Below are 14,776 nucleotides of genomic sequence, written 5' to 3' on the forward strand. Positions count from 1 at the left end.
TACATGTTGTACAACATCAGAAGGATACGGCCTCTTCTAACCCAGAAGGCGGCACAGGTTCTGGTCCAGGCTCTTGTCATCTCACGCTTGGATTACTGGAACTCCCTCCTGGCTGGTCTCCCTGCATGTGCCATACGACCCCTGCAACTCATCCAGAATGCAGCAGCTCGACTGGTCTTCAACTTACCAAAATTCTCCCACACTACACCTCTCCTCCGCTCCCTTCACTGGCTTCCTGTAGCTGCTCGCATCCGCTTCAAGACTCTAGTGCTTGCGTTCCATGCTACAAACGGATCCGGTCCAGCCTACATCCAGGACATGATCAAAACCTACACCCCAGCCCGCCCACTTCGCTCTGCATCGGCAAACCGGCTCGCTGCCCCCTCACTGAGAGGATCGCAGAGGCATTCACAGAACTCGAGACTGTTCACTGTCCTCGCTCCCAAATGTTGGAACGAGCTCTCCATCGACATCCGGACAGCGGAAAGCCTCCACATCTTCCGCCGCCGACTAAAAACACATTTCTTCCGACTCTACCTCGACTAAGACGATGATGACGACGACAAAAAAAAAAAAAAAAAAAGTATACGACTAGCACTTCACAGTTTGGCTTACTTGAAGCTCTTACTTACTTCTAGCTCTTATTTGTACCCAAATGTTTAAATGCACTTATTGTAAGTCGCTTTGGATAAAAGCGTCTGCTAAATGACATGTAATGTAATATTTTCAAAAATGTTACTTCATCCTATCAGCTTGAAAGACATGTCAAATTTTTATTTGAGCCCCAGAAAACTAATCTAATCTAAAATTTTAAAAATTATTTCACTTTCAGAACATGTATAAACTCAATATGTGACATATGACCGATTTATGGGGTCAATCACAGATTATGGTTTATGTGACCACCTGGGTTTATGAGGTCAGTTTGTTTACAACACACAGATCTAGCCTCTTGGTGGTCTATGAGGACTGAGGTTTTGGAGGTCTGTTTACTTACAACACACAGATCTAGCCTCTTGGTGGTCTATGAGGACTGAGGTTTAGGAGGTCTGTTTACTTACAACACACAGATCTAGCCTCTTGGTGGTCTATGAGGAGTGAGGTTTAGGAGGTCTGTTTACTTACAACACACAGATCTAGCCTCTTGGTGGTCTATGAGGACTGAGGTTTAGGAGGTCTGTTTACTTACAACACACAGATCTAGCCTCTTGGTGGTCTATGAGGACTGAGGTTTAGGAGGTCTGTTTCCTTACAACACACAGATCTAGCCTCTTGGTGGTCTATGAGGACTGAGGTTTAGGAGGTCAGTTTACTTACAAACACACAGATCTAGCCTCTTGGGGGTCTAAGGACTGACAAATATTACAAGGCTTATACAAACAATGTTATTTAAAACTTACCACTAGGTGGAGACAGAACCTTAATTTCTTTTCCTATGTAAAACCATTTTGTGATTATGTCTGTAGTATGCCACACATTACCCTTCAAAAACATGGAATATGAACAAAATATACTGCATTAAAAATGTGAAAAACATGAAAATGTTTATTGATAATTATTTATCAATTCATGCAACTGACATAACATTCAAATTTGCATAATCTGAGCAACTTCTGTGCAAGTGACAAAGTGCTGGACAGTTTAACTGATTATATCAAAAACTAGTACACTGCTCTCTTTCTCACTCGACCACTTGTGCAATGCGAGCACGCACACACTCCTCTCTCACTAATGTGAGAACGCACACCCACACTCCTCTCTCTCAATGCGAGCACGCACACTCTCTCTCTCTCTCACTCACTCAATGTGAGCATGCACACCCACTCCTCTCTCTCTCACACTCACTCAATGCGAGCACGCACACCCACACTCCTCTCTCTCAATGCGAGCACGCACTCTCTCTCTCTCACTCACTCAATGCGAGCACGCACACCCACAGACACTCCTCTCTCACTCAATGCAAGCACGCACACTCCTCTCTCACTCTCTCACTCAATGCAAGCACGCACACTCTCTCTCTCTCTCACTCACTCAATGTGAGCATGCACACCCACCTCCTCTCTCTCACTCTCTCACTCAATGTGAGCATGCACACCCACTCCTCTCTCTCTCACACTCACTCAATGTGAGCATGCACACCCACTCCTCTCTCTCTCACACTCAATCAATGCGAGCATGCACACCCACACACTCTTCTCTCTCTCACTCAATGCGAGAATGCACACACACTCCTCTCTCTCTCACTCAATGCAAGAACGCACAACCACACAGTCCTCTCAAACTCACTCACTGCGAGCATGCACACTCCTTTCTCTCACTCACTCACTGCGAGCACACCCACACAGTCCTCTCTCACTCAATGCGAGCATGCACACACTCTTCTCTCTCTCTCAATGCGAGCACGCACAGTTATCGCTCGCTCACTCGACCACTTGCCTAATGCAAGCACACACACTCTCTGCTCCCTCTCTTAGCTCAATGTGAGCATGCATGCACACACACACACTCTCGCTGGATCACTCATGCATTGTTGCCTGCGTAAAAATGTTTGAAATTATGAACAAATACCTTGATATAAACTTATAGTAAGAAACACCAGCACTAATTCACATTTGAAAAAATTCTGTACAACCAACAACCAACTTACAAACAACAGAAACAAAAAACATGATCCCCTTTAATGCCTTTTAAACGTGAGGCCCTTGTTTCTGACCCAGTCCCTGATATTCTGGATTGTTCTTTTCTTCAGTGCTGGATGTTGTGCTTTTTTACAGACCTCACATTCTTTCTTGGACGCCAAGTTGCCTTTGCTAATGTGACCACTGAAGTGTCTCATCACTGCGCTTACTTCAGTTTTTGTCCACTTTCGTCTCACCATGTGACGCCTGCTTACCACTGAAAAAAAAGAAAAGATTGTTAGTTTGATTGGCTACAATATTGTACGTACGTACGTACATACATACATGCGTACATAAGTGCATTCAAATAACTTACTATTGCAAACTGTACTTGGACTACTATTTTGGGTCACTTACTAATGTAAATTAGTAGGGTAACTTTTGTTTGTTAATTCTTTTTATCAACCAAATAAAAATACATTACCGTTCAGATAAAATATATGGAGATGTAACCTTTGATTCATATGTCTCAGCCCTATAATACATACAATTGCACATTAAACCCAACTTGACCCTACCATTCACTCTTGGTTTCTTGAATGTATTAAAGACACAAGGAGACAAATGAAAAGGAATATCCTGAATAACAGTCTATCAGCAAATATCTAAGAGATGGTGCATATCCCTCCATTATATATCCACATACTCTATAAGGCGCTGTAGAGTTCTCGTCATTCTCGTGACTTTATTCAAAATACATACCATTTATTTCATCAGGAACATCGCTGCATGATGATTCACCAGCCGCAATAGTTTCCTCATCCTCACTCTCATCCTCATCCTCTGTGACATCTGTACAGAATTAAGAACATTTTTCTTTTTTAATTATTAAAATATAAAATATTTTCTCAATTAATCAATTGGTTACTTTTTCTATTAAATGCCAGAATGATGAAAAAAAAAACTTTTCAAAACATCAAATCATCAATGAACAAGCTCACTCACTTGAGTGAATGTCCAATTTTCAGGGCAAGAGTTCTATAACTGTTTTCATCCATGCTGAATCCTGCGGTCTCTTTTACTGCCTCTATGACATTCAAGAAGTTTTCTGGTTTTAGAGCTTCTTCTAAGGTTAAGGCTGGACAATTGTTGCGCATTGTCTGTAGGAATCTTCCAAGCTGACAAATTTTCTGGCGGATGTAGTCATGTTTTGAAGGGTCATGTCCATGTTTGCTGTAAAGGGACTCCGCAAAGCGAAGAAGGCAAAAGTCATTGCGAATTACACTTGCAATATCATCATCATGCATACGACTTAACATCTTCAACAACCCATTCCCAACAGTTCCTGAAGACACCGACTTGATGAATGTTGCCACGCAAAGCACTCTTTTTCTCCCTTCCACTTCCCGGTCTTCTGGCTTAGAGGAGCACCTTCTCATGTGTCGCCATAGCTCTGTTCTCACAAACATTCCTTTGCAATGTATACAGTATTCATATTTTTTATGTTCATTCCGAGCTTTACGTTTCACTTTAAGAGAACCACTTCCACTGTTCAGGACGTTAATGTTATGCATGAAGTTTCCTCTGTTCTGGAGATTCTCTAGTAACTGCTTCCTACTTACAGAGCCAACAGGGAGACTAACAGCCTTTGCTATGTCAGCATTCTCCTTGACATGGATTTTGAAACGCCGAGCTATCTTGTGATGAGCCTTTTTGCAAACAAAGCAGAGGTTTTGCCCTTTTCTTAAAGTGGTACATTGTATGTCGTTTGAAGTTTTGTCAGGTGATTCTTCAACATGAGTGTTGGCTCCAACATCTAACTCCAACGAGGTATCCAATTGAGACTCTTCAGCAACCGGCAACTTAGAACTTGCAAGGCTAATTGGTGGTTCATCATCTCCTGTATCCATTTCAGAGTCAGGAACATATTCTGGATCACAATCATCACCCGAACATTCCTCTTCACTGGATTCAGATTCATTCTGATTAAAATACAAAAGGTACATAAACATGAACACACAAGAGACCGAAAAGAGAATTCAAGAAGCCATTTTCATGACATCAACCATTAATTCTGAGTTAGGTAGTCAACATATTCATTTTCTGGAAGAGAACATTGGAACCCAATTGAGCAGGGTGTAATATGGGTGTAGTGTACTGCTGAGCTGGGATCAGTCAGCTGTACCCAAATACCAGACAATTTCAGCTTTGATATCAAGCTGCTATATGTATGATATTAAGTAAAAATAACTTATGGGATTATCATGAATGCTCTAGGCTTGTCAGTTAAGCGTTATTATCACACAAAACTTACAGATATCTTTTGTCGTTTGACCCTTGTCCCAAAACAGCGTGCACGCCATACAATACAGCATTCTTAAATATTTGGGCTCACATTAACCAAAACACATTTGTGAAAAAGAAAACTGAATGACAAAAGATACACTAACTCTGTAACTGCTGTAAATAAAGAGAAGTTACCAAATCAGGCTACAACTGTCTAAATAGCCAAATGTACACAAATACTGTGATGTATTGCTAAATGTTTTGATTGGTATAGCAAAATATATACAAAATATTTCAACCAACCTCTACATCTTAGACCCGTCCACTTAAGGGGCACAAAAGGCCCATAGCAAACTGAGCACTTTTCCAATGAGGAGATCTCTTCTTGCACAAACTTGTGTGTCTTGCGTTCTGAAAATTAATGTGAAAAAGTAATAAATCAAATTAAATGTGATTGTGCTCTTAAAGATTTGGACAGTAAATGCAATTTAAATATACCTCTTGGCCTCTTGGCAGGCAAATTACCATCAACAATAGTCCCCTGCAGAAAAAGTGGTAATTTGAGTCAGTTAAGAATGAATTTAATACAGCCACAACTAAGTGGAAACTGGAAAAACAACAACATTTTACTGGTATAATCTATAATTTATGAAGGAAAAGTAAAAATTAGGCTGGACTGCAAATCTCAAAGTAAGCATAAACAGAAAAGTTAGCATTCTAGCAGTAATGTACAGTATGTCCAGAATGTCTAACACTTAATAGCTCAAGTGATCCCAAGTTCTTATGGGATACGCTACAGTTTGCTCAAACACGTGTCCATCACCTATGCGACACAGGAACATACCTCTACAATAACAAATATGTGACCCAGTCAGAAATACTATACAACTAAAAAGAAAATTCAGTCCTAAATGTCAGTTCATGACTTTTTCAGTTCATGACCTCTTAAACCATGACCTCAGATACACAGTAATGTTCAATGATCTCATTCAACAACTTCCTCCATCCTCCAAATAAAAACATGGTAAGAAAATAATACCAAGATTTTGGTAACAAATACATACTAAGTTCTGGCAATGAGTGTGTGACAAACCTCTTCTGGGTGGTCAGTGGGAGAAGGAAGCTCTTCAAGAGCATTGACTGTAGCTGTGAGTGTCTGTGGAGACAGAAGTACAGGGTGAAAAAAGACAAAAACAGTCACCTGAGAGTCTAACATCTGATTCAGAAATATATTTCTATATTACCTACATGTGACATGGTTATATATGTGAAATCATGCCAAGTCCTTGTGAGAGAAACAGTAATTTACTTAAAATCAGTGTATCACTGTCTACCAGTCGATGTCCTCTTACACCCATGAACACAGACACACAAATACCAGCAACGGTCAAACAGCTTTTCTGTTTGTCACGTACAGTTGACAGAAAGGGTCTCGCATACCAGTGCATGACCTCTTATACCATGAACACACACACACAAAATATGATGGTCATTAGTCATCCTTGTAACAGAGAAGACATACTCGGTCTTCATGCACAAAGACCCCTTAAACCATGACTGCAGACACAGTTATTTACAGTAGCAGGAAGAATCACAGGTCACATCACCAAGACAAACCATACATGTGAAGCTCAGTTTGTAAGTGTCTGCAGCGACTGGATATGTCATCACAGAGCACCCTGCATGTTACTGCTACTCCCCCCCATATGCTTATATAAAGCTGTATTAGCATAGCTATATATCACTCCATGACTCATTGTTGTGAATTGACATTATGTAAAGAAGTTGGAGTATCACAAACCTCTACAGGAAGATCACATGCAGCGATGATCTGGGCGGGGTCAGGAGCTCGAACCACGAGGGTCTGCGGAGAATATTGAAATTCTTTGCAATCAACTTTATTCATTTAAACAAAATACTGAATTAGATGAAAGAAAATTGTACCACTGGCTTTTCATGTTCATGTCCACGCCATGGCAAATTATGCCCTCCATAGTCGTAAGTGATTTCTTCGCCTGCTTTGATGGCCATTATTGCAAACAAACAGAGGTGTGGAACGCCATCCACATCAATTTTTTTCATTTTGGCATTTGGATTTGGGTCATCGTTGACTAGTCTGCCAAGGGAGCCATCCTCAATGCAAGCATCAATGCTACAGGGGTAATAAAACAGTCACCAATTAAAAATATTGAAAATGATGTTCTGTCAGATTATTAATAACTATTAATTTTCCTATCAACATAAATTAGGACCAAAACAATTTGATTATCAAGTTAATCATCAAATAATTTGATAATCAGTTTGAGTGTTTTTAAGAAACAATTAATTAAGAATATAATTGTTAGTTGCAACTCTACCGGATATAGTTATGTTACACTCAATCATGTATCCTCTCTCTCAGCCGTATATTTTGTAATGTCAGACACTGCAGATGTGCGCAAAAAAGACACAGAACACCATGGCAAGGCAACAGTGTCACATATATGTTAAAATGGCATTCCATTGGGGGTTGATATTACATATTAAAAAGCCAGTGAATGAACAAATACTTTGTTTAATAGCTCATTGGGGGATTTTGACAGGATTGCTGCACAAAAAAAAAAACAATCAAAGAAAAATCAGAATGCACACATTTCAGATGCAGGGAGAAGCAGCCTGAATGTGAGTATGTGTTGTGTTGAGTGTAGACACAGTTTGAGCAAAAGCATAGAGCTATTATGGACATAAGCAAGGGCTATCACAACTTGCAAACAGGATTGAAATATATGGTACAGGTGACTTACCAATAATAACTTCCTTGATGTTTGAAGGTGTAAATGTATTCATTTGAATGGTTTTTCCTCGTCAGGGTCCCTCTGTATTCCACAATAAACGAACCCTTTTCGATTTGCCCTTTGGCAAACACACCCCGACCTGTTAAACAAAAAAAATCTGATTGATCGAAACACCACTACACCAAACACTTCGAACATGGTTGAATCACCACATTTGCATATCTTGGACCAGGATGAATGAGATGGTGCACAGACATATGGACAGGTAGGGGGAGTCCCTGGCCGAATATGATGTGTGTGGTCCTGTGCTTACATTAATCGGGGTCAAGCAAATGTATATGTGGAAGCAATGCTCAGCTACGACACAAATAAGTGCTATTTTACAATTAAAACAAGACTAGTAAGCACTATTGTATGATACACTGCTGGTTATTTTGATTTTAAATCATATAGATATATATATATTTACATATCATTAGTCACAAGTCAGCAAGTTGGTAACACTGGTTATTAATGTGTGGTTACATTACTATTGTTATCAGCAATAGTAAAGTCTGGATTGTGGTATTCCGTATACATTTGCGCACTTTAAAATATTAAAACTTAATTGGGAAAAGTCTGAAAAATCCTACCTTTAGTCTCATTAATAAATCTCCATGTTAGAACGTCCTTGTCCTCCTTTCGTCTGATGTGCTGTTCAGCGTCCTGAAGTGGTTTAAATCCCCTTGTTCTCCTTCCTCTTAGCATGTCTACGAAGTAAATGCCATGTTATCAGTGTCCATAGATATGCAGTATTAATATTCACAAATAATTTACTTCCACGCAAGCCAAAAATATCAAAGCTCCCGGGCGGTTGTCTTATCTGCCGATGCAGCAGTACGCAAAGCGTCACCCAAAGCAAGCTGCAGCTTAGCACCGGGAGCGAACCCAAGGCTAACCGGTTAGCACCGGAGCCTGGCGCTACGATGCTAACGTTACCTCGCGAACGTTGGTAACGTAGGTCCGGTGTAATGCAGCGAGGCTCTGTCACCAGAACACCCAGCTCTTACACAAAATTCAATAAATGTAATGTCTCTGAAGTCCGCCAATAACAATGTCAATGCGTTTATATACATACACATATATATATTCATAATTATTTATGTTCATATATACAAACTTACATACGAAAAGCACTTACCTGTCGAACGGTAGTAGCCTTCACGTTATTCTGGCTTGTAGCTTCCAGAATGACGTATATGGGGCGAAGTTGTGTATAATATGGCGCTAACTTGTGTGTAATTTGGCGCCTTGTGTATAACCATGCAGTAACAAATCTCTCCTCTAGAGGCCACTGGTCGACACACACGAATACACATCATTGTTTATAAGACCACTGTTTGAAAAGGGATGTTTATAATCGTCAGATATTGATATTTATTCATAATACCACTTATGTATTAATATTGCTTTTAAGTATTATTAATCAATAATACTATCAATTTATATTTCTGGAATTACAAGGACATCAAAATTGGTCCCTTAAACCAATTGGTCTCGTAATGCTGGTACACACACACCTTTATTTATTTTTGTCCCATTATTTTGTCTCATTTTAATGCTTTTATCAACGTAGAAAAGTGGATTGGCTTCCTTTGTGCTAATGTTTTTTTTTTATTGAGACAATATCTCTGTCACTCTGCATATTTGGACTTATTCCTCTTATTGTGAGAGCTGCGCAATAATAAGAGAGGCTGTGGATCAGCCTGCAGTGTTTGAATAAAGAGCCGTTCTTCAATGCAGACAGAGTCCCGAGCTGAAGGAGCTGTCTACGGAGGTCTCCTTACTACGGTTCAGGGGTCTGCCAGCTTGAAAACGGGACGTTAGCTTACTACTCTCTGGCCGGCTTGCAAGCCCAAACAAGTGTGTGCAGCGTGCCTGTTGTTGTGTTTCCGGTCTAGCGAGATGGTGTTGTAGTTTGCTCGGCCAAAAAGAACGCTAGTCTCGCGCTAAAAAAATTGACGCCGTTAAAATGGGTTTGTGTTAACACCGTTAACGCGTTTAACTGACAGCACTAGAATTAAGATAATGAAAAATAGTAAGTAAAATATCATGCATAATCAGGAGTACAACAAACAGTGATGTATGTGTTACCTTCAGGCACGACCACACTCATTTTCAGCACAGACATGAGATTATTTGTCACTGGATACTCTCTGCTACTCCAGGATACTAGGAATCATATGAGAATAAAAAACAAATCAGTACAGGCAGACAAAGACTGGAGTATGGAGTGTGTTTGTGTAGCCTCCTACCTGAATCTTCATGGCTATTTCAGGACCATGATGCACCTGGCCAATGGAAGCAGCAGCAAATGGTTTGTCTTCAAAAGAGGACAGTTTTTCTCTGCATCCAGGGCCCAGATCTTCCTCTAAAACGTTCTACATACACATACAGACATGAGAACTCCCTCAAGGCCAATGCTTCGTAAAAAGATGACGTGCAACATCATCGCACTCCACTTACATTTATCTGCCAAGTGGGCATGAAGTCTGCGCTCTGTCGGACCCACTCAAAGATCCTCTGCAGCTCGGGGTTGATGAAGGAGTTATCTGAAGTGATAAAAACATAATTCACTTTCCACTACAAAAATAGTACCTACTCAACGTGGGCAGAGTCATCAATATACGGCTGCATGAAACTGCCGTGACTTTGTTTCACGCATGCACACACACACAGAACACACACACACGAGTGACTAGTGACTTGTAAAGCAGTTGCTTTCAGTGTAACTGAATCATTAGAATCAGTTCATTTCAAATATTTGTTCAGTACTTCCCCCATGAGCGGAGCATATTTCTGTGCTGCCGTAAGGTTCTTATTCTGACACAACACCAGTGTTGTCACGTGCGTCATATACTGCTGCTGAGGCTATGACAGTCTCTCCTGCTCAAAAGGTTTGTCAAATGGAAGGTGCTGACACATTAGAAGTGACTCTGGGGTTGACCAGCTGTCCATGTTTGACTGGATGCAAGTAAAGGAAATGTGAGAAGAGAACGCTGTATGCTTACCTCCTTTTTGTTTGCCTCCCAGTGACTGTTTTGCCACTTCTACGATGGCACCCAGTCCCAGCCTCACTGCCAGTCCTGTAGTGTAGTCAAATCCAGGGCAACTAAAGAGATGTTTGAAGGCTCAACTGATCTGACACAGTTGTTGCTGTTGTATGAAGAGTGAAACTACATTTGTCTGGTATATTTTGATAAACGTTTACCAAACTACAATGCCTTCTTTTCACTACATCTACTACGTCTACTTTCAGGGTTCTCCCTTACGGGTCACCACAGTGGTTCATCTACCTCCAATCCTTGAACATATGTCTTAAATTGTGAGAAATCCACTTGTTCACCGACGGCTTCTTAAAATTGTAATTGCAAACCGGCTGTAAACCATGTGTGACCTGGTTTCTTCTATACAGTCCCTAAGTTCACAACATAAAACTGACAGTATTGTTAAGAATAAAACAATGATCCAATGTGTCGTGCACAGACCTGGTCAGGCAGTGGAACCTGTGAAAGAGTGAAACTGTGGTGTGGAGGAAGTGGGCATTCTGCCTTGGCCAGCTGGTCCCTCCTCCTGCTCCACCTGAGCGTGGATGTACATCTGTGGTACAGAGAAGAAAGAAGAAGAAGAAGACGAAGAAGAAGAAGACATTAAATGCTTTGGTAATTCAGAAACAAGCTGTTACCTTGTAAATACTATAGAATAAGACACACTGAGGTTTAACTGTTTGCAAGAACAAAAGGATGTGTCAGCGAGCAGACAGATGAGATGTCTGTGTGTGTATGTAACTGACCGGGAGAGAGAGATTAAAAAAAAGAAAAAAAGAAAGTGTTAACCATTAGAAAAAATGAATTATACGGCAATTAGAGTTAATACTGTCATTTAATGTCTGAGCTCTGATGAAATGCTGTCGGTCAAACAGCGCCACTTCATGAGGTGGTCTCTAAACCATCCTGAAGACTGATTGCATTGGTGCATGCTTCCTAAAACCCCCTCCAAATCTGCTTTCAGTGACACATTTAGGACAGTTCAGATGTGTACTTTGCCTAATCTGGCCGTGATAGGAGTTAATACTAGGTCTGAACAGGGTCTAAACAGGTCTCCAACTTCCAGTTTCCACCCCCAGTTGCTTTCATGCGGCACACCACTTAATATCAAGCTATAATGAGTTTGATAGAGGATTTAATTTTGCATGATAAATACTTTATATTGTTCCATATCAAAAGAAACACTTTCATGCTGAAATTCTGTCACATTTGTCCGACATCCTCATCTCCTCCACTGGCTCAGTGCAAGGCTGTGTCCTCTCTCCTCTTCATCCTCAGATCTGCCCAGTCAAATTGTCCCATTGTGAAATAATAACACAACAACAGCACACCTCAGCTCTGCAGGACTTTGTTGGGTGGTGTGGAAACTCTTGCCTTGAGCTCAACATGGAGATGATAGTGACCTTTTCCCCCTAACCAGAGACAGATGCTGAGGCAGTCACCACCATCGTACAGGGGGATCCAATATAAAGTATCCAGTATAAATACCTGGGAACAATCTTTGACAATGTGCTGAGGTTTTTCTCTAAATCCTAAAAAAGTAAATGTATAAAGAAAGACAGTACTTCCTCAGGAAGTGTCTGCTGAACACGGTTAGGGTTGACCGGCCCCCTTCCTCACCCGACTAGATGGGCATTGGCCCCTGGGTCGTTTGGGTTTGAGATCCCTGGACTAAAATATGTCCTGGATGCATCTCCTGTGACCACATATGATCGGATCTTGTTATTCAAATACACACTGACATCATGTCTGTTTGTGAGAACACATTTATGATTTTGTCTGACTGTACAGAAAAAAACCCTGACAGTAATTCCCACACTGTTGTAACATGGAATACGTTTAACCATTAGAAATAGAAATCAGTGTTAATAATGTGGCTGTGGCTGCAAATACACTGTTGTCAAACTACCACTGATCAGACAACATCAGACGATAAGGCCGTCTCCAATCTGTTATGAGGGCGGTTTGCATTCATGCAGCTCAGCAACGTGGTCGCATGTGTCCTCAAACCACCTCTGCATGAACATTGGGACTGTTCAGACCTGAACCTGGGATCTGGACGTGAGCTGTCTGACAGGATCAATGCTTCTTGTCGCCAGCTGTATACACTCAAACGCTCCTTCAGTGAGGTCTGACGGAGCTGAGCGTTTTCTGATGAAGACCACGGCATACGAATAATGTTACATTGTTCTGTTCAGCAGCAGAATAAGAACAACAAAGAAAACCACCAAACGTTATGCAAAGTAGTTTTAAGCACTTGAACATTTAAAATTGTATTTATCTAAATTTTCTGACACTTTAGTATTGGATGACTTTTCAAAAACCAAGACACAATATTGTAAAAATAACCCTGACAGTAAGTGAAACAGCAAGAAAGAAAAGATGTCACTAATATATTATGGTTAAAAAGTATTAATGCTTTAATGCTAATATTTGTGAGTGTACGTCAACATGTCTGCATGCATAAGAATGGTCTTTTTTTCCATTACCTGATGGCATATCTACTACAGCTCCAGCTTCTGTATGGTTTTGTTGCATTGCATCGGAGGGGAGGTCAGAGCCAACAGCCCATTTAGCTGCTTTACCCACATCCATATTGTCCCAGCCCTCTGCATCAGAAACACATCTTCCTTTACTGAGTCTGGCTGTTAAACAGGTCATTGAGCAAGTTATTACAATGTGTCCTTTTAACTTTAGTTAGTCATAGCAAAATAAAATAATTGAACATAAACACAACATAAACAAAGAGTCCCTCTTATAGCATCTCCCCCACAAAACTCAGCACCTTCATTTTCTAACTGGCCCCCTGGCAACATGTCTGCACAGGGGAACTTTCAGAGGCTCACAGCTTTGTCTCATTATTTTTCTTTTCTGCCTCCATCCTTTGTTTGGCTCCCTAATGCATGGTTCATTGGTGTGGATAACGTCAAAGTCAACGTCATAGAGCCTTTCATAATAACATTGATTGATTGCACAATAAATAATATCCATCAATAAATGTATTTACAATTTGATTCATTTGAATATAGTAACATAGCACACGATTTGGAAACATGTCCACTTAGTTTGGGGCTCTGGACAGTGGGCTATTGTGTACACGTATTTTATTTCTGATGCTCATCACACTTCCCAGCAGACCCTGCACCAGACCCTGAGCTACTTTCACCCCTGCTCCCAGACCTTAGAGGTCACGAGGCAGAGCTGCTCCCCCTGCGTGCTCAGCTGAGCAGAGCCCACTTTACCTGCTCCACTTCAGACAGCATCACTGCACGCACACACACACACACACACAGAGACAGGCGGACAGACGGAGTCACGTTAAACTGTGACAGTGACACACCCACCTAACTAATCAATCTACGATATAATTCATCTCATCCAGACAATAATCACGTGACAGTTTGCCCTTGGGTGTAATCCACACATTATGTCACGAACACGTTTTAAACATCATACAGATAAATTCATAGTTTTCTGTATTTGACTCACTGTGAATTTAAGCGGCGTTCTTTGTCTCTGTAACCTTTGCCGGGCTGGATGTTGTCAGATATCTAATTAGATTAAATTAAGGCGGGGCTAAAATTAAACACGTCGAACGAGAACGATTCCACATGCACGTGCAGCGAACAGCTGTATAAACACGAGCCGTGTGTCATTCCAGGGTCTGGATCCTGAGAATTCACGGGTTTCCCTTCTCCTATTAAATCTGTCAGGCTAACACTGCCCTCTACAGTTCAAAGTCCTGAATCACAGTTCTCCCGCCCCTCTTTCTTTCTTCTTTTTTCAGGTTTTATGGCAGTTGGCAAACAACGATTTGGTGCATTACCGCCATCATCTGGTGTGGAGGGTGCATCAAAATGTGGATGAACCATGGATGGGATAAACTGAACTATTACTATAAAAAATAAAAATAAATATATACATATATATATATTAGAGCTGCAGCTAATGATTATTTTCATAATCAATTAATCTGTTGATTATTTTCTCGATTAATCGATTAATCGTTTGG

At 40.8% G+C, this 14,776-nt stretch overlaps 1 protein-coding gene and 1 long non-coding RNA gene across 9 annotated transcripts; both read right to left on the minus strand.

Moving 5' to 3' along the window:
- Positions 1-1,527: 1,527 nt before the first annotated feature.
- On the minus strand, positions 1,528-8,924 carry LOC131463043 (N-lysine methyltransferase KMT5A-A-like). Of its 8 annotated transcripts, none has more exons than XM_058634699.1 (11): positions 8,859-8,924; positions 8,311-8,427; positions 7,688-7,817; positions 6,849-7,056; positions 6,706-6,768; positions 5,998-6,060; positions 5,403-5,445; positions 5,208-5,315; positions 3,624-4,600; positions 3,381-3,470; positions 1,528-2,895 (listed from the first exon to the last, which is right to left on the minus strand). In XM_058634699.1, exons 9-10 carry the CDS (start codon positions 4,526-4,528, stop codon positions 3,455-3,457), a joined length of 921 nt encoding a protein of 306 aa, XP_058490682.1. In that variant the 5' UTR covers positions 4,529-4,600; positions 5,208-5,315; positions 5,403-5,445; positions 5,998-6,060; positions 6,706-6,768; positions 6,849-7,056; positions 7,688-7,817; positions 8,311-8,427; positions 8,859-8,924; the 3' UTR covers positions 1,528-2,895; positions 3,381-3,454. The 8 variants fall into 6 exon arrangements, with proteins under 8 accessions (XP_058490682.1, XP_058490684.1, XP_058490681.1 ...); XM_058634698.1 differs by lacking the exon at positions 8,859-8,924 and having other exon boundaries at positions 8,311-8,770; XM_058634702.1 differs by lacking the exons at positions 3,624-4,600; positions 5,208-5,315; positions 5,403-5,445; positions 8,859-8,924 and having other exon boundaries at positions 8,311-8,759.
- A 716-nt stretch (positions 8,925-9,640) lies between these two features.
- On the minus strand, positions 9,641-10,493 carry LOC131463053 (uncharacterized). Its single transcript, XR_009240937.1, has 3 exons — positions 10,184-10,493; positions 9,973-10,098; positions 9,641-9,889 (listed from the first exon to the last, which is right to left on the minus strand). It is a non-coding gene; the product is annotated as an uncharacterized LOC131463053 (long non-coding RNA).
- Between the last annotated feature and the right edge of the window lie 4,283 nt (positions 10,494-14,776).

The sequence above is a fragment of the Solea solea genome, chromosome 7 (genome assembly GCF_958295425.1).
Source record: "Solea solea chromosome 7, fSolSol10.1, whole genome shotgun sequence".
Classification (NCBI taxonomy): domain Eukaryota; kingdom Metazoa; phylum Chordata; class Actinopteri; order Pleuronectiformes; family Soleidae; genus Solea; species Solea solea.

What these genes read in the sequence shown, in the direction of transcription:
- LOC131463043 (XM_058634696.1), bottom strand. Translation starts at nt 4,630, where the DNA reads ATGTTTATGTACCTTTTGTATTTTAATCAGAATGAATCTGAATCCAGT.